Here is a 21,247-nt window from a genome sequence, read left to right as displayed (position 1 = left end):
CTCAGAGCGAGGACTTGTGAAAGAAAGATGAGGGGGGCGTCAAGAGGGAATATGAGGTCAAAGATAATGCACTAGCAGGGACTGGGCCCGCTTCAGCCCATTTTACTTCATTATCCCCCTGTTTTTTTCTCCTGGTTCTTATTTTCATTTCTCTCTGTCGTCATCCTACTCTACTGCTTCATCAGTGCCAAGCAACATTTTCACGTGCATGAAAAGCACTTAAGTCAAGTATGGGCTGCCAGCATACATCCTAAAATGTACAGTTTCAATTGACACATCAGTTCTTGTGTTTGTCAGGCAGTGTGGGGCCAAGAGTTGTCAGACAAAACCATGACACTGGTCATTAAGAGAGCACATCACTTGTTTGGGGTGGCTCTCCTCAGTTTTAGTAATGTTTCACAGTAGGCTTCAGATATGAACATCCTCCCACATTGCATAAAATGCATAAACAAAATTACTTTAATTGCTGGGGATGATAGAACACAGTGATGAAGACCTACAAACGACGGAACAAGAGGAAGAGACCTTCAGGTCGACTGTTTATCTACCATTTATTGGGAATATGTCTTCACAGATAGGCAGAATATTGAGAAAGTATCAAGTGGTAGTCGTCTTTCGCCCTTCTTCCAAAATTTCATCACTGGTGGGATCCGTTAAAGACGACCTGGGCCTTTGTAAATCGGGTCTTTACAAAATTCCGTGTGAATGCGGCAAATCGTATATAGGGCAAACGACACGAACTGTGCAGGAATGCATTGTGGAACACCGACATACTCGCCTTCTCCAACCCACCGAGTCCGCAATCGCCGAACATTGTATTTCCACAGACCATTCCGTGAACTACGACGACACAAAAATTTTGGCCCATACATCAAACTTTTGGAGCTCGATTATCAATGAATCTGTGGAAATAAGATTGTCTAACAACGAGACGGTCATCAGTTGAGATAACGGTTATCGGCTAAACTCTGCTTGGAATCCTGTTATAGAGAAACTTCGTAGTAGACGTAGTTATCTGCACAAAGATGGAAATCGACCCGATACCGATACGCTAGGCTTTCACCGTGGAGGGTGCGAGGCGCAGCGCACGGAGCCGTTACGAACACGCACGCTGAGCAGCGCATGCCCAATGTCACCTCAGTACGGCTTTAAGTAGCGGAGCTCAGCGCATACTCGCCAGTACTACTACAGTGGTACTCACCTGAAGATGGCCAGAAGACTCTGCGCCAAAATATCGTGGCAGGACGTTACTGATATCCGGCAGTTCTCCTGTGTTTTTACGAAACAATCAGTACGCCGGGAAAGCTTTAAACATTACATCGAGGTAATTCTTTTTGAAACACCCTATATATACAAGGTGACCAAAAGTCTCTTTACATACCACCAAATGCAGTCCCTGTGACATCATTACACAAATCCAAGAGGGGAAAAAAGAGCAGACATGGTGCAAAAATATCACATGTACTTTCTTGCTAAGTAAATCAATTGAGTCATTTGAATATGGTTATGTGAGGTGTGACTGAATGGGGCCACAAGTTTAGGCATTTGATCAGACTGTTTATGGATGTTTCTTGTGCCCAGTCCCATGGTGGAAGAGTGATGTACTTAACTATGGCAGGCTGTTGAGAGAGGCAATAGAGATAGCCAAACATGAAAATATAGTTTCAACCAGAAAGACTCCCAGTACTGAGGAAGAAGCACGTCATTGTCCCACCTTTGTATGGTACTGGTAGTGTACAACCACAACCAACAATGGCCAGCTACGATCAAATCTCAGAAGCAGAGTGAATCAGACTGGTGATGGAAGAGGAAGACAAAAATTACCATCAGACATTGGCAACACACGTAGTGGAGTCCTAGCAGCAAACATCAGCCTTCTTACTGTTATAGTTGGAGTCACAGGCAATGGTGGTGAAGTTTAGGCTTGTTCTGCGCACCTAAATCATGCATTCTCTAAAAGCCAATGAGCATTAAGTAGCATTCTAAGTGCTATGCCATCAATGACATAGCTGATGCGACCATTAAACTTGATCATAATGAGTTGTTTAGTGAATTTCTATTCCATTTGTTGTGAGTTGTCATCGCTGATAGTGGTGACATGGGGATAGTAAGACAGCAGCAAGCCACTGTGTGGAGTGAAATGAAGCTATGGCCTACCTGAAGATACTCTCTACAAATGATGATGAAATAAATTTACCGAGAAAATACATTTGACCACTGCATAATACTTACCAGAAACGTTTAATATTTGCAATATATGGTAATGTCACACGAAATTTTTCTGATTATGGAAACAACAAGGTTTTGATGAAATATTAAACAAAGAAAAAGGGTTTTCAAATAAAATAAATTATTGTATTGGTAAAATTTTATCTTCTCTCATGAATTACAATGATGAATGTACAAATATGGCTCATGATTTGTTTTCCTTAGATACACACAACGCTTCAGTTTTGATCAACAACGGTAATAACTATTCATCAAATCTTATGTGTTTTCCTAGTTCTCTCTCGACACGTTTCAGTAATTTGTCTCTTCCTCTCTGTTTCACTTTAATCTTCTGAGAGAATTTTTCTGCTCGGTCCTGTTTTATTTTATTCCAGTAGTTCATTTCCTCATCACCTGAAACAATTACATAAGTGTTACCAATGTTACCTTTCTTCAGTGACTGGCATGAAAAATCACATCATGGAACTTGTGATAGTTCCCATAATAACAAGCTGGACAATTCGTGCATTTTGATCATTTTATTGCAAGTAATATTAAACCTGCACATGAACTATAAAGTTTTGTGGTATGAGATGGCCAGCCGGTGTGGCCGAGCAGTTCTAGGCGCTACAGTCTGGTGATGTCCTTAGATAATTAGGTTTAAGTAGTTCTAAGTTCTAGGGGACTGATGACCTCAGCAGTTAAGTCCCATAGTGCTCAGAGCCATTTGAACCATTTGGTATGAGATGTGAGCAGGGATGAGATGTGAGCAGGGCTGCAGCTGAGAGGCAGTAAGAGGCCTTTTCCACAGACAGCCGCACACAGGCGTCACCTGTTACTTTGAATGCCAGAAAAGGAATACTTTAGCAAGTGCCACAGATATGGACCAAGGGATCCCTTTCCTCTATTAATTCTACTGTTTATTAAATGTATTTATTTCATCATAATTGCCTTCGCATTGTCACGCTGGAAACAGTCAAAGGCGGCACGAAGACTGTTGAAAATATAATACTTAAATTTAGCATGCCACATGGCCAGCCAAGGTTTGGGTTTGGTCTGAGAATAGTATCACCACTTAATGATGAAAGGGTGATCATATACTGACTGAGGGAGGGGGATCACTACACCAAGAAGGAGTTGTGTGACATAAACAAAAGCTGGTAGGCATGTTTCTACATCTGAAAGATGATGTCTATTCAAATTTTACATCAAAGATGATGAGACTTACCAAACAAAAGTGCTGGCAGGTCGATAGACACACAAACAAACACAAACATACACACAAAATTCAAGCTTTCGCAACAAACCGTTGCTTCATCAGGAAAGAGGGAAGGAGAGGGAAAGACGAAAGGATGTGGGTTTTAAGGGAGAGGGTAAGGAGTCATTCCAATCCCGGGAGCGGAAAGACTTACCTTAGGGGGAAAAAAAGGACAGGTATACACTCGCGCGCGCGCGCGCGCACACACACACACACACACACACACAGACACAAGCAGACATTTGTAAAGGCAAAGAGTTTGGGCAAAGATCTCTTTGCCTTTACAAATGTCTGCTTGTGTCTGTGTATGTGCGGGTGTGTGTGTGTGTGTGTGTGTGTGTGTGTGTGTATACCTGTCCTTTTTTTCCCCCTAATGTAAGTCTTTCCGCTCCCGGGATTGGAATGACTCCTTACCCTCTCCCTTAAAACCCACATCCTTTCGTCTTTCCCTCTCCTTCCCTCTTTCCTGATGAAGCAACGGTTTGTTGCGAAAGCTTGAATTTTGTGCGTATGTTTGTGTTTGTTTATGTGTCTATCGACCTGCCAGCGCTTTTGTTTGGTAAGTCTCATCATCTTTGTTTTTAGATATATTTTTCCCACGTGGAATGTTTCCCTCTATTATATTCAAATTTTACATCAGTCGCATAAGAGTGGCACTAGCTGTACCACTATGAAGATCCAAATCAGGTTTGCTTTAAATACACACTGTAACAATCTTGAATGTTAGTTACCTTTAAGACTGGACATAGTGAATTGTTGTTAGTCAAGAATGCCTTTAAGGCAGTAAAAATGCCATTATCAACACCTCACTGAGTTTGAAAGTAGTTGTGTAATAGGGCTAAGATTTCATATGACAGCAGGAGCACTCTTGTGGTTAATCAATACACCCTGATTGCAAAACTGTGTGTCAGTCTCGTGATTTGAACTGTTGTACTGCCATTCATGAACAGCATTCCAGGGGGTGTTTTCCAACAGGATAACTGTTGCCTTCATATCAATGTTGTAACCCAACATGCTGTTGCCTTGGGCTGCTGAATCATCAAAATCTGTCTCCAATTGAGCACATATGGTCTGCCATCTGATGACAACTCCAGTATCATCCACAAACAGCATTAACCATCCCTTATTGAATGACCAAGTGCAACAGGTATAGAACTCCATCCCACAAATTTACGTCTGTCACCAGTATGACACAATGCACGCGTGTTTGCTTGCTTGTGTTCAACAGTCTGGCATATACAGCAGTTTTTAATGTACCAGCATTTCACGGTGCCAAACGTTTATCTCATGCTTACATGAACCTGTGATCTTGCAATGTTAATCACTTAAATATGACAAATGTATTCCTGGAATTCACTTAAACAGAGAAATGTATTCCTGAAATTTCATTACTCTACACTGATTATTTTTTAGTGTTGCGATTTTTTTTTTTTCTGTTGGTGTACTTTGATGTTATATGCCATTACATCGGTTGTTACTTGAGATAGAGAGATGGGAATAAAATTATGTCAAATTATGAGTGAATTTTGTACTATGTATCTAGTTAGCATAATGATCAGAGTACACAAAGGAATGAGAGTTCTGTACAAGTTTTGCCATGCATTTGGCTACCTCAAGCAAATATCAGTTAATGACATCCATTTTTAATATATGAGTCACCTGCACCGTAACTCACCATCAAATATTAACCACATGCAACAAACATTATTTTCAGCCAATAAATGCTAAATCTGCAATGGACAAGGAGTGGCAAACTGCTCCTTGTGCAATTAATCCACCAGAGTAACATCAATACAGCCTAACAAAAATGTGATAGGTGCAGATTTGACCATGGAGTAAGCTTGCAAATGGGACACATATAAATGATCATCTACATTACACTTCTGCCTGGAAAGATTACCATATAATGGAAAGTAAAGGTACATATTTAATGAATAATTGGCAGTGAGTACTCATCAGGTAAATAAATTAGTGCGAAAGTTAGCTGTTCAACAGCAGGACAATGCAGTTGGCAGGGACAATGTATCGAGAGAGAGAGAGAGAGAGAGAGAGAGAGAGAGAGAGGGAGAGGGAGAGGGAGAGGGAGTGTGTGTGTGTGTGTGTGTGTGTGTGTGTGTGTGTGTGTGTGTGTGTGTGCGCACATGGGAGGGAGAGGGAGGGGGGGAGGGGAGAGGGGGGGGTTCTCTCTATGGAGAAGAGTGAGTATTGCAATTGAACACGATGTTCATCCAGAATATCGTTTCACTACTTCCTCACAAGCCAAAGACAGACGCTCAAGTAAAAACGTTATTTAATACGCAGTTTGTACAGAATTTCCCGCTGTAAGTGCGCAGGGTTGCTGTATTAGGTTGATACATTAGTTCATTTTTTTCCATATTGCTTTTCTGTTGTCATTGGTTTATTTATCAACTGTCATTTTTATTTGTAGTTCATTGTTGCTATCTGAGTTTATGTATTGTCATTTTGTGATTTGGAAATAGTGAGTGGAGCTGTGGACACTAGAAAATGGAGTGCTAAGTGGAGAAATCACATTTCCGACATATTCTTCTGTTTGAGTTCAGTGGAGGGGAGACAGCATGGAGGCGCCAGAAATATGTGCTCCTGCCATTGGACAGAGCATGACAAGAAAATGGTTTTCTAGTTTTAAGGAGGATTGTTTTGACATTAGTGACTTTCCACTTTCAGAAAGACCTTTACGGTTTGACAAAGATCGTTTAAACAATAATCCATATCAGTGTACTCAACAGCTGGCAAATGTGATGAACTGTCATCATTTCAACATCATGCGACATTTTCATGCAATGAGGAACATTTAAAAAATCAGGTGTATGGGTACTGCATGTTCCAAGCCAAAAATCACAAAAATCAGTTGGTGGCCATATAATTATCTCTGCTTGCTCGTCGTCAATTGGATCATGAACAACATCAACCATTCCTATCCTGCATTTACTAATGACGAGAATGGTGTCTCTGTCAGGTTGTATAAGCGGACAAGGAAAAAAAATTCCTGGGTCTTCCCTGGATTTCCCAATTAAAAAGACACTTTTTCCTGAGTGAAAATATACTTTTCCATTTTAAGTGACAATACCTTCCCTTGGAACTAGGAAACTTCTCAATTCCTTGATCGGTCCAGGTTTTACACACCAGTGCAGAATGTCCTAGCACTTCAAAAACCTAAACTCAGCATAAAAAAGATGCATTTTAGGAAGATCCTTGATCCACAGCAATACGTACACTGCATTTTTCGTATTAAGAATGTATAAATATGAAGTCCACAAAAGACAGCATCTTAGTTTCCGAAGCACTGAGATCGAGTTAGCAATGTGTTTTTGTCAGCCAATCACAGCTGATATTCAGAGCATAGGACATACAATGTAGTCAGCCCCCAACAACATCACTGTTAAACAGTGTGAACACACAAATAGGAAAAGTTAATACACATAGATTCTAGCAATAAGAAAAGCTACACTTTCACATATAATATCGATATTTGTTTTGCATCCTCTAAGATATATCAAACACAAATGTGCCAGTAAAATTTTAAGTAATGATATAAATGTCTGGTATTATGGCTCCTCAAAGTGTTGAGTCCTGAATGAGAGTCAAACACTCTGTGATTTAAGAAATTCATTCTCACACAAAGCATAAGTCATCTTGCATAAAAGGAAATTTACTTTGAAAGTAACACATCTCAAACCTTCATTCACAATATTTTCCCACAACCTGTTAGAAATGTAAACAGTTCCGATGTCATGCTCATCGAAAGCAGTTTATCGTTATGAAGTATTGCATAGTCTTTGTCCTAAAGCCTTTGACACATTTTGCTGTCAGCAGACGTTTGCTTGTGCACTGTGTTCTGTTCTGTAAATGGAGCAGTTTCTTTGCAACTTAAGTTTTATTTTGGTGTTATAATCTCATTTATGTTTTATTGCTAAATATTATTCTTCAGTAGTGGGCTAAAGTGAAAATCTTCATTGGATTATCAGTTCTTACTAACCAAAATTACAAAAATTTAACTGAAAACTAAATAATGAAAAATTCCCAGGGGTTTTTGCCAGTTTTCTCCCGGATGAAAAAACTCCTGGATTGTTCCCTGATTTCCCAGTTGTCCTGGGGCATATACACCCTGCATTATGCTAATGTCTTTATGCTAACATACGCACAAGAAAACAAAGGTTGAGCCCAAACAAAGCAGCAACTCCCACTACAAAGATCTGTGCGCATCCACAAAAGTTAATGTTATGCATCTGGTGGAACAGCGATGGTGTGGTGTACTACGAATTGCTTTTCCGAGGTGTACCCATCACTGCTGACATTTATTGTCAACAACTGAGATGTACTGCAGGCACAGTCCAAGAACAATGACCAGGAAGACTGCGTTAAGGGATGCTACTCCACAATAGCACCCAACTGAATTCTGCTAGACTGATACACACTACACTATAAAGAAGTCGAGTTGGGAAGTCATTCCACACCCACTTTATTCACCTGATCTTGCACCCTCACATTTTCACCTTTTCCACTATATATCGAACAAATTTCGAGGAACTTCCTCTCCAGGTGAAAATGCACTCTGAAAACGGCTCGGCCAGTTCTTCACATCAAAACCAAGTGATTTCTAGTCATGGAATTGAAAAGTTACCCCAGCATTGGCAGACTGTTGTAAATAGTGAAGAAGAATATATTCTGTTGTGTTTTATTTTATTATTATTTATTAAATTTATGCCTACGCACTTACGCACCAAGCCAATACATGCAGATTTGGAGAAAGTTGCGCCAGCACAGAACGCCACCAAGGCATGGCAGCAATTGAGTGTCTACACCTGCTGTGATTGGGCTTTGGCCCACAGGAAATCAAGGAGCAGATGGGCAAGTGATAATGTCAATGCTCGATAAACAGTTGAAGAGATATATTGTAACATATCATTAAGTTCTAAGATTCTGTTCGGAGTTGCTGCTCTAATCTATGAATTAATAAGAAATCTGGTTACCCAACATTGTAACTGTTATATACGAGCAAAAAAAACACAGAAGAGTTATTTACAAAGTGGATATGTCATATTGTAGCTTGTGCAGATCGGAGCTCTCTTATAGATGGAGAAGTGAAGTGGCATGGATCAGTGGCATTGCATAGCAGACTTACTACACCGAGGAACTTCAAAAAGGCGGCCATACGAACATAATTACAGTAAAAATTAGTGTCATATCATCAAGGTGACAGATCATTTGTGGAAGTAACACACTGTATTAGCTTCGACCAGCTACACATATGCCCACTGCATTTCTGGGTACTAAGACACGACTGCATCTAAGGTGGGAAATGACCTTCGCAGGAGTGGGTAGTGGGGGTACTGAGGTGGTACAGGGAGAGGGAGGAATAGCAAGACAGAGGTGAGGCAAGTTGCAAGAGGCCACATATGAGAGTTGTGAATGTGAATGGAGTTTTGTTTTGGCTATTTCTGATGAAGGACGAAGTCCGATAGCTGAATAATATCTAGCAATCTTTTTTAATGCAGCTGTTTGGTAATCAAACCTTCTTTTTATTTTCGATACAAACATATAATAACCGTAACTGATCTCGATCATACATTGGCCATATTTAGATCCATCACACTGTTCTGATATTGCCCCAAGGGGCACAGACATCCCTCACCACACTCACAGACAGCTGTGGGTAGTGTTAGGCAGCCCTACAGCACACATTCTGTACATGCGCAAGCTGCTTTGCCACCACTACTTGCTTGCACTCGTCCAATCAGTATGGTACTCCACATTATGGCCTGGCTGTAGGACTGCCCTGCGTCAGCTGTTTGCCGACCTGTCCCGATGCCCGTGCCCACTCGGGTGCATCTGTTTGCACATGTGAACTGCAACAGTGTACTATACATTGTAGGCATCATTTGGTGATCAAAGCTTTCACAATGTCTGTCATCAGACTAAATATACTGTTTAGTACAGTATCTGAAGATGGCCAATGTATGGGTGTGATTGTTATTATATTATGTGATTGTACCTAAACTAAAAGCAAGTGTATGTTTCTTGTAAGCTTATTTTTAAAAATTGACATGTTTTGAACACTCAGCAATATTTGCAATTTTGTTTATTTGCTTGTAAATATCTAAAATATACGATGAGTGATAACTTTTACTGCTTCCATAATTTTTCAGTACCATATTGAAAGGTAAACATATGTTATCAGGTACTTTGCAGATACCACAAAAAACGAATTTAATCAAGGTTCAGCTAGGATAATCAGCCAGGATTCCGGTCTAAAGGTGAAATAGGACAACTGGAGCAGCAAACAAGAAATGAGCTATAATCCCTGACAGAAAAGATGAAGCACCCAGAAGAGGAAGAGGAAACTAAGTGAAACTTCATGAGTTGAGATGCTAAGTGACATTATAGCAATGACTGTAAAACTGAGTCAAATTTACAAAAAACATGGCAATATGAGACCACTTATCAATATGACATTACATCTCCTCTGGCCTGGAGGCATTCACTGATTTGCTTCAGAAGGATGTCATAGAGTCATTGTTCCCTCCCCTGGGGCAAGCTAACTCACAACTGTTGTACTTGGTCCTCGATATCCGGGACACTGCCACTGGGATAGAGCTGACGTTCAACTCGGTCCCACCCTATCAGGGACAGATCTGGGGATTTTGCTGGCAACAAGAGTGCCTCAGTGCCATGCAGAGAGTTAATAAAAACATCTGATATGTGTGGATGAGCGATGTCCTATTGAAAAATGGCACCACGATACTGTCACATGAAAAAGAGCACACGAGGAAACAGGTTGCCCATGAAGTACCACTGCGCTCTCAAAGTTCCCCTCAATCACTACCAGCCATGCCCTGAAGTCATAACCAATGGCTTTCCACATCATGATGCCCAGAGTAACACCACGGTGCTTATCCAAAACACTGGAAAGATGGGACCTCTTCCCAGGTTATTGACATACTCGCTGATGATGGTCATCCAGAGTAATGCAGAATCGTTAGTCGTCAATGAACATAATACAGTGCCTTACATCAGTCCATGCTTCCCAGCTGCACCACTCCAAACACAGCCACTTTTGTTATTGTGTTAATGACGTTCTACGCATGGGATGGTAACTGCTGTTAGTCTGTGACCAATGGTGTGGAATGACATAGGATGTTGCAGGGAGTCCATTACTTTTTCTCTGACAGGAGGTGCATATGTCAAAGGATTACAATGTGCTTGGTACACAATAGGGTGATCCTCCTTTGTGGTCACACACGGTCAGCTGGAACCTTATGCGTACGCCTGCCAAGTTCCCATGCAGTCCAACATCAGGCCACTGTGACATCCGCATGCCCCTCAAATCTGGATACTGCATGGTTCGATCAATTTGTCCAAATGGAGAACCGCAATGAGACCACTTTGTAACTGTCAGGCACTAATAATGCTGTGTCACAAAATTATGTGACATCTCTTGTGTTCTTCACAGAGACCACTCAACATTGATTGCTGTCATGTCCCTTATATATTCTACCCGGCCTAGTAACAACACGTAACACAAACAACGCTAATGCACCTTGTTGGCTACAGCAAATTGCAACTCTAACATACCCACTGATAGTCAGTATTTGTATGAAGTTACACTGACAATTGACCACGTCTTCTGGGTGCTTCACTGTTTTTGTCAGTGTATTTTGTTGCATACTTCCCTCTACAGTTTTCCTGTTATTGCTTCCTTAATATGCAATCCTATCTTGACTTTCCTAGTCACTCCATATTAGTCTTGCTCCCAAAAACCTTTTCCTTTCATTTGACAAATGGAGTCCCTGGTTATAAAAGCTAGCATATTTTGGGATTGTGTCCGCTTGCTTCTCATGCAATAAAAAAGCAAACATCTGTTTTGTAAGTATTACATTCTAGTTTGATCAACATCTATAATTGCATACATACTCTGTAAGGCACTATACGATACATGGTGGAGCATACCTTGTACCACTACCTGGCATTCCTTTTCACGTCCCACTCAAAAGTGAGAGAAAAATTATTGTCTATATGCCTCCATATGAACCTAATTTCTCTTATCCTGTCTTCACGATCTTACATGCAATGTACAACAGTGGCAATAGAATCATTCTGCAGTCAACCACAAATGCCAATTCTGTAAATTTTCTCACAAAAAAATAAATAAATAAATAAAATAAAAAATAAAATAAATAAATAAAAATGGTCGTCTTCTCAAAAGGGATTCCAATTTGAGTTCACAGAGCATTTCTATAATACTCACATGCAGGTCAAACATACTGGTAACAAATCAACCAGCATGCCTCTGAATTGTGTTAATGTCTCTCTGTGATCCAACCTAGTGGGGCTCCGCAACTGTTCTAGCAGTATTCAAGAATGGGTGGCAGTAGTGTTCTATACAGGGTCTCATTTATAGCTGAGTTACAATATCCAAGAGTTCTCCCAATAGACTGAAGGCAATAATATGCCTCTGATATAACCAATCTTATGTGCTCAGTCATATCAATCAACACATCACTAATCTTGTATTCAAACACTACAGAATCAGATTTCCTACTCATCTGCTAAAATTACATTTTTCTGCATTTAGAACTAGCTGCTTTTCTCACACCAAATAGAAATTCTGTCTAACAAAGGGACCATCAGAAGTGTAAATAACAAATTTTGATCGGTCTCGGATATGTTGTAGAGGGACATGCCCTGAGTATGAGGCTACCCGCTTTTATAATGATGGGCCTCGTTTTTCGAGAAAATTGATTTTGAAGGTCACTGTGCACTGTAATATGCATAACATTATGATAATAGTCCAACATTTTTCCATTTTATTTTAGAGACTATCAACAAACAGTGTAAATTGTGTGACATTATTAAGAATTTTAAACTGTGTAGGCTCGGTCAAACAGAAAAAGGACTGTCCATGCAGACATCTCATGCGAACTCTGTGTATTGCGACAGTATATCAATCTGGTCATCGCCCTTTAATTTGGCTATGGCAATATAATTTTATGATCCACAGAGTTTGCTTGGACAGTCCTTTGTGCTTTATGAAAATGTATCGCCATGGTCAAATAAACGATGAAGGCCTAGCTCATAAAGCACTAGTTTACATTTGGCTTCAACATCCGTCATTAGTGCTGTGCGTGTTCCAAGAATACAGTGAAATGGACGACCCAAATGTGCCTACAGAAGTGCAGCCAGAAGACGATACATCAGAGGTAGAGGAGCTGAATGAACAATCGAGAGGTGAAATCAGTAACGCCATCAAATAGGCCGAAAAGTTGCTTCATGATCTAAATCTTCTAACAAATACACCACCCAGCACAATCTCTGCTAATTCAATTGCAATTGGCAACGAAATATGTATTGCAATACAAGACCTGTTGGCCAAGAGATGGATCATCGATGACAATGAGTTAATAAACATCAACGAAGAAGACGAGGTGCACAAATATGAGGCAGTAAGTTTCACTTTTGTGTGGACCGACGTATTAAGACATGAACCAGCAGATTATGTGCCTCTATCAAACAAAGAATGAGCAGTCGCTCTTGCAGTAGTACAGTAGTACATCCGAAATGCAGTCCCACAGCGTCTCTCAATTAATACATAAATCAATGCTATATCGATGGAAAGAGGATGTAACATGAGGTGGAACTTATAGTGATAAATGGAACAGTATTGATCATGAGATGTATGAATGGTTCAGCGAAGCGAGACACAATTTGGAACAGGTAAATCATATAAAAACATATGTCAAATACATTGTAAAAAAGAGACTGGCTTGTGAAAATAATATAATTTCTTCTGCGAGCACGTGGCAACCAGAACTACAGCAATGGGCGATGAACACTGCTGTTCCAATTTTATTGGATACCTTTAATTTCGTGACCAGCTCGACATGGGTCGAACGATTTAAACAAAAGCACAAAAATCAGGCAGAGGAAGATTGTGAAGTTCATCAGTTCCAAAGAATGTGCAACAATGGAAGAAGTATTAGTAGCTGCAGAAGAATTCTGCACACAAATGAAAATACTTACTGGTAATTTTAACCTCAACTACGTAATCAGCACCAATTAAACGGGCTGTCAATATCGATCAACATAGAATAGATCCCTCTTGGAGAAAGGGGCGAGAACCACTCTCATGCAGAGAAAAGATTTAAACAAGATAAGTCATTTGTACACAGCACAGTACACCCTAACTGCAACAGGAAATGTGATCCTGTATGTTGTTTTATGTGTGCAGGAACTGGTGGGAAAATTTGGCCCTAATGTTCAGAAAAGAGTGGATGAATTAGTCCTCAAATTTAAAACTGTAATTGTGTACTGCACAAAATCAGGGAAGTTCAAGAAACTGTTGTATGAAGACTTTTTTAAAATCTGTGATTTTCCATACGTCAGACAGGAAAATTTTTGTATATCATTGATACGTGTGGAGAGCAGACTGATCTGACTGAATACAATCACATCTTAATGGATGAGAGGAAAGCGTGCACTTGCACTGTAAAAGTTATTCCACCAAAGTGTAATGCACTTTGCCAGCCTTGCGATGTATATTTTTACTGACAGGTTAAAAAGTTCATGAAGAAATTTCAGAATATTCCCAATTTGTTGAAGACCAACAGAGCAATCGTGTCCAGAGACAATTCATAAAACTACACTCATTAATGTTGCATCAATTCAGGGCACCTGCTTATTCAAATATGATCAAATACACATTGTTCGCATCAAAGTTAATGGATGAAAGAGAAAACTTTTTAAATGTAAATTAATAATGTTTTCCTGTATCGCTCTTAAAAACTTCATGTGCCTGCAAGACAGTAGCTTTTATGAAATGTGCTTGATGCTGTAAAACATTGTGTTTTTATTGCTTTTACGACAAATATTATCTGAATTTCTGATGTGGCATAGTAAGCGATGCAGGCGATAGCGAGTAAGATTTTGTAATAATGATGTGAAAATTAAATTACTATGCAAAACTGAATATTTTTAATAATTTCACACAATTTACACTGTTTGCTGATTTTCTGTAAAATAAAATGGGTCTCACACTCGGGGCATGTCCCTCTTTAACATTTCCAAGACCTATGAAAAACCGTTATTTACACTTCTGAAGGTCCCCTTGTAAGTCATCTTGTGTCATCCTACAGTCACTCAACAACAAAAAACTTTCCTGTACAACACAGTGTCATCCCCAAACTGTTGCGATTTGCTGCTCACACTATCCATAAGATTGTTTATGTATACAAAGAAAATGGGCACTCCTACCACACTTCCCTGGCACACATCATAAGATATCATTATCCCTGATGAACACTCACTGTCCAGGACAAGGTACTGGTTCCTATTACTTGATATGTTTCCGAATCACTACCATATCTTAGAAACTATCTCACCAGCATTTTGCAGTGGGGCACAGTGTCAAACTCTTTCTGGAAATTTAGGTAAATGGATTCTGCATGTTGCCCTTCATCCACGGTTCCCAAGAAGATGTGGAAATTCACTCCAGACGTAGCAAATTACTTGTTTTCAACTTTTTCAGTTGCTTCTTAATGCCAGGGATACCTATTTACATGTCCTCCATACGGGAATATGCACGACAATGATAGTATGACTATACGACTTTAATGCATGAAAGATTTTTTTTAATGCGAAATTTAAACTTTCAGCTTTCATTTTATTTTCTCTGTTGCTACACCAGACTTATTGACAAGTGACTGAATCGAGCTGACCCACTTAGTTATTTTACATGGGATCATAATTTCCTCTGATTATTGGCAAGATCCTTCGTTAATTTATGATGGTGGCAGTTGCATGCTTCACACATTCTGCAAATTTAGCCTCCTGAGATTTCCAATTCTTTTTCCAAACCAAGAGTACAACAATCCCTACTTCCTCAGCATTTTACAAATTTTATTATTAAACCAAGGTGGATCCTTTCATTTCTCAACCTACTAACTCAGCACACATTTCTTCAGGGCATGATTTACAATCAGTTTAAACTTTGCCCATAATTCCTCTACATCCATCATACTGGAACTAAATGGAGGCCATTCATTGTCTAACCAGGAAATATCACCAACTTGAACCCACATTTCAAAGTGAAAAGAGCGCACTTGCGAGGTTATCAGCCCTAGCAATCGATCCTGTGCTTTCTTTGGGCATGATTCTGACAGTACGCAGTTACGAGCCTCTGAAGGTATAGCTTGTTAACTTTTCCATGCACCAATTGTTTGTCACTCGTCCGCACCACTGCGGTCACTTAATGCTGAGCATAAAGTGCTGTACAGTGGAGTGAGTTAGAGGTTTGTGAAATACTGTTTCCATTTTGGTAACACACTCTGTTTATTGTATCAATGTGTGTGGTTTCCAACCAGTAGTTGTGTCAGAGATCTCCTTGCTCTAAATTTTTGTTGTTGAGATTAGTAAATGCAATCTAAATGAATAAAATGAATCAGTGTGCCAATAAAGAGGTAGCACAGCACTATTTAATTATCAACATCTCTGTGGTGCATTATTTTCTTTGGATTATATAGCTGGCATTGTTAAAGCAGAAGACATTTGCAGGAGATCTGCTATTCTTCAATGTGATAGGCATGATTAAACTGTAAACTGAATATCATTACCTTTATTTCATAATAATTCTACAGTTACTTGGGTTTCTTAATTCTGATACTGAGGCATATATGTAGCTGCAGAATATCAATACAAGAATACTGTTTAAATAATATTGAAGGTATGTGTGTGTGTGTGTGTGTGTGTGTGAGGTTGACGTATTATGCACTCATATTACTTTCATGCAGATTTCAAAACAAGTTGGTCAGATGTATCCAATTTCTCTCCTCCAATTCCCTCACCTTCAACATCCCATGAATAGGAGGGCTCCGTCATCCACTGCACAGTACGTGGTGCTCAGGCATTAGGTGACAGCAGTAAGGTGGAATGAGTGACAAAAAACTGGTGCACACGGAAGTTAAAAGCTGTACTTTCAGAAGGTCATCACTGCATACTATCAAAATTATGGCCTGAATTTTGGCACACGATCAATTTGTGGGGCTGATTTCTTGCAAGTTTGCTTTTTTCTCCATAAAATATGAGGTCAAGTTGGTGATGTTTCTTTGTAAGTAGAATTGCCAACAACTGCTCATCTGTTTTTTTCCAGCGTAAAAACTCTTCTAGCCTCTAGATGGCTTCATTAACTTCAGTACCCATCATCACAAAGTTTTCTTCACGATCACTAATCCTAATCTCTATACTGAAGAGTCAAGGTCTGGCTTGTTTGTAGCTACAAGATCTAAAATGTAAGGAGCAGTAAAAAAGGTTCTGTACGAAGGCCATACAGTCCAGAAACCATGTGCCAATCAGTCAAAATTGCTGTGAGCACTGAGGTAATGATCCCACAGATGTAGTTGGTTGAAGATACTCATTTGGTAAAACACCATGTCCTGCTGTGTGAAGAAGTCCGTAACTGTCTGCTGCACATCCTCGTCTGAGGAATTGTCAACCATTAAAGGCCTTTCTTAGGGGATCAAAGCCATGAGAGTCATATGAGGGGAGATCAGGACTCTAGGGCAGGTGCACGGTGTCTTCCACTTGAGTCTCTCACTTGAGACTCGCACCTCCCAGATTGACTGGCATCTTGTGTCTAATCGCAACCAGCACCAAAATCGACATCCCATTCCACAACTGTGTTTTTCAACAGGCATTCTGCACCATACACTTTCTTCAGTCTATGACAGACGTCTACCAACATTTATCCTTCAACAGTCTAGAAAGGAATAACAGCACGTTGGCCCTGTTTGGAAGTATTTCATAATAAAGTCGCCACGGTTCACATTTCTGCATTTACCACACGCATGCCACATTAACCCCTTTCCGAAATGTAGGCGCTTGTATACCCGCATTGGAGTTGCACTATGTTGTACACACACTGAAGCAACATCCTCAAATAGAAACTTGATCACCCTTTATATTGCCACCACTGCATGTGGATTGTCTAACTAGTTGCTCAAGACAGTTTTTAGAAACTGTGTTAAGAACTACTTCACAAGACTGTCTGTCTGTACTACCTACAACGAATTTAATAGAAGTCCCAATCTATACTCAGTAGTTAAAGTCACCCCCAACTAATACTGCATGTTCTGGATATATCCACATTAGTACATGCAGACTTTCTTTGAATGATCCTGCAAGTGTTACAGTGAAATCGGCTGGTGGGTATAAACATCCGATGATTACATTGAGTTCATTTAGACCAGGTAGTCGGGTCCAAGCAACTTCACAGACAGATTGATTTACAATCTTGATAGACACAATATTTTTGTTGACTGCAGTTTCATTTTGATGATAAATCTGTTCATGCATAAAGGTTGACATGTTTAATGGAGAAATACAACAATCAGACTCTAATTTTGTACCAAATTTAGTGACAATCTTATTATTACAAGTTATACTGTGACTAAATTTAGCACACAATTCCTTACAAATAGCCCTTTTCAATTTACAGTATTGTTCCTTTTTTATCACACATCTAATATCAAATAGGAACAATGATCTTACCTGGAATTCTGTGTTACATGATTACAGGCAACACTTACCAGAGAGGATCTCCATATTGCCAAAAGGCTTCTCTTGAACAAAATGTGCAGCAGATGATGGTGTAGAAAATCTCACATATGCTTCATTCGTCCCTTCTAAGATGTCAACATACTGCACGTCAGAATATCCTCTTACATCACTCTGTTCAGACAGAAATGAAAAAAATATTTAAAAAATGAAATAACAAGATTTATCATAATTTTGATGATTATAACTATGCAACATGACATGGTTTTGCCCCGCAGTTTTCAGAAGTATGGATACAAAACAAACTTACTTCTCTGTAGAGCGTGCTGTTCAACTCACAGCTTTCAAGCAGAACTGTTTTTTCCACAGGTGTATTAATATATTCTTTGGTTTTTCCCAACTTGTGCCAATACATTTTGAGAAATGAGAGGTTTAGATAGTGGCTAACATGAGGATTGGCCACAGTGTATCTTTGAAATGTATATAGAGATTTGGCCACAGTATCTTTGAAAGGTATGTGGCACAAAAATACTTTTTTTTATGAAATTACAGGTTTTTCAGAGTGTACATGTGACAAGCATTGTAAAGCTTTGTATAAAACAATTAACCCAGACCTTGGTCAGATACTTGATCACTGATCAGACAATCAAACAAATATGAGGAGTCTTCTACTGAAAGTCATGATGAGATTATCCAGTTGAAGACACCATTCGGATACGGTGGGATGTCACATAGAGGACAAAGGCGAGTCAGAGCACCTAGTGATGCACTGAATGAACAAACAAACATGCAACATTTCCCACATATGAAGGTGCTAAAATTTAACAAACCAGGAAGATTTTCGTATTTTACAACTGTAAATATTAATTCTTCAAGGAAAGTTGGTAAATTGAAACATTTAACAGGTGTCTTAGATCAACAGAACGTAGTTATCACAGCCCTTCAAGAGATATGCAATACTGACCAGGACCCGATTGAATCAGGAGGATATCGACTTTATAAGGGACCACCAGGAGAAAGGGTAATAGAAAATGTCCCCCAATTCAGTGCGGGTTTCTTGGTACATAATAGAATATTGGATTACACTGAGGATTTTTCATCCAATTCCTCAAGAATGGCATTGTTAACAATTAAGGTGGAAAACACAAGATACACACTGATACATATTCATGCTCCAAGTAATGTTAAAAACAGAACTGACAAGGACGGAACAGAAAAATTCTGGGATGAATTTGATCAACTAGTAAGGGCCATACCGGATACTAACATTAAAATTCTGCTTGGGAACTGTAATGCGTAGGTAGTATGAGAGAAGAAATTTCGAGATGTGGTGGGGCGATGGCCAGTGCTAAACTTATAAACAAGAATGGGGAATGGTTAATTGAATTTTGTACTACAAATGGATTGGTTTTGAAGACGACAAGGTTTAAGAGAAGACCACATAAGTTAATGACACGGAAATGCCCTAACGTCAAGCTAGGAGCGTTCCAGATAGATCATGTGGCCATGAATCAGAAATTTCATAAGGAAATCTATAATGTTAAAGTGCTGCATGGCATCGATGTTGATTTGGACCACTACATTTCAAAAACCAAAATCAAACTGACACCTAAAAGAAAAAGCAAACTTCAAAAGTTAGATACAAAGAGAACATATGACCCTGGTTATATTATTAACAATCAGATATACGAGGGCCGTTCAGAAAGTAACCTCCGGTTGATTTAAAAAAATACGCCAAGTTAAATAAAAATATTTTAATATATACATCTTACAACTACATCTTTGCACTATTTTTCTACATAGTCTCCATAGCGATTGAGGCACTTATCGTATCTCTTCACAAGCTTTGAAATTCCTTCTGCATAAAAATCACCCGCTTGTGCCTGGAGCCAGCATGTGACCGCATCTTTGAGCTCTTCGTCGTCATCAAACCGCTGTGACCCAAGCCATTTCTTCAAATGCATGAAGAGGTGATAATCACTTGGCGCCAGGTCTGGGCTGTAAGGTGGATGGTTGATAACGTCCCACTTGAAGGACTCAAGAAGGGCCGCTGTTCTGCGAGCAGAGTGAGGACGGGGGTTATCGTGCAAAAAAACGATACCGGAAGTCAGCATACCACGGCGTTTGTTCTGTATAGCCCGTCGTAACTTTTTTATTGTTTCACAGTACACTTCTTGATTAATGGTCGTACCACGTTCCATGAATTCAACCAACAACACCCCTTTGGCATCCCAAAACACCGTTGCCATCAGTTTTCTGGCAGAAAAATCTTGCGAGGCTTTTCTTGGTTTGGTAGGCGAATTTGAATGTGCCCACATCTTTGATTGTTCTTTTGTCTCAGGGTTCACGTACTTAATCCAGGTTTCGTCACCGGTCACGATTCTGTTTAACAATGGTTCTCCTTCGTCCTCATAACGTGACAGAAAGTCTAATGCAGAGGCCATTCTTTGAGTTTTGTGGTGGTCGGTAAGAATTTTGGGCACCCATCGTGCACAGAACTTACGGTAACCCAATCTTGCTGTCACTATCTCGTACAAGAGAGTCTTAGAAATCTGTGGAAAACCAGTAGACAACTCCGACATTGAGAAACGTCGATTTTCACGAACTTTTGCATCAACTGTCTGAACGAGTTCGTCAGTCACCAATGATGGTCTACCACTCCTATCTTCATCATGAACGTTTTCTCGTCCACTTTTAAATAAACGTACCCATTCATGGACAACTCCTTCACTCATAACTCTTGGTCCGTACACGGCACAAAGCTCACGATGAATAGCTGCTGCAGAATATCCTTTGGCTGTAAAAAACCTTATGACAGCACGCACTTCACATTTGGCGGGGTTTTCTATTGCAGCACACATTTCAAACTGCCACAAAAACTAAACTAGCGCAGGTACGACGTTCACTCGACCACGGCTTGATGCCGACTGACCTGTTGAGTGCGTGAACGCACAGATGGCATCGCTACTCCCCCCACAACCCGCACTGTGACCGATCGGAGGTTACTTTCTGAACCGCCCTCATATTACGAGAAATCAAGAATACCTTTAAGTGACAATCTAGAAGTCACTGTCAATAGATTAAAAGCCTTGGCTGAAAAAGTATCTCCTGTACGGAAATGCAAGAAACACACTTGGTGGAATGAGAAATGCGATGTAGCGATTCAACATAGACATAAGGCCTGATTAAATGTCCAACAAAAAAGAACTAAAAGCT

At 39.8% G+C, this 21,247-nt stretch overlaps 1 protein-coding gene across 1 annotated transcript in view; it reads right to left on the bottom strand.

Moving 5' to 3' along the window:
• Window positions 1-2,361: 2,361 nt before the first annotated feature.
• Window positions 2,362-21,247, bottom strand: part of LOC126092319 (la-related protein 7) — an 84,801-nt gene continuing 65,915 nt past the window's right edge. The window contains exons 8-9 of the mRNA XM_049907855.1: window positions 18,064-18,205; window positions 2,362-2,622 (exon numbers count right to left, since the gene is read on the bottom strand). Of these exons, the coding sequence (XP_049763812.1) occupies window positions 2,474-2,622; window positions 18,064-18,205 (291 nt within the window). The 3' untranslated portion in view covers window positions 2,362-2,473. The remainder of the gene's footprint in view (window positions 2,623-18,063; window positions 18,206-21,247) is intronic.

This window comes from Schistocerca cancellata, chromosome 1, assembly GCF_023864275.1.
Source record: "Schistocerca cancellata isolate TAMUIC-IGC-003103 chromosome 1, iqSchCanc2.1, whole genome shotgun sequence".
In the NCBI taxonomy this organism is placed as follows: domain Eukaryota; kingdom Metazoa; phylum Arthropoda; class Insecta; order Orthoptera; family Acrididae; genus Schistocerca; species Schistocerca cancellata.
The sequence above is the reverse complement of the archived record's forward strand: the minus strand, read 5'-3'. Positions and strand labels throughout refer to the sequence as shown.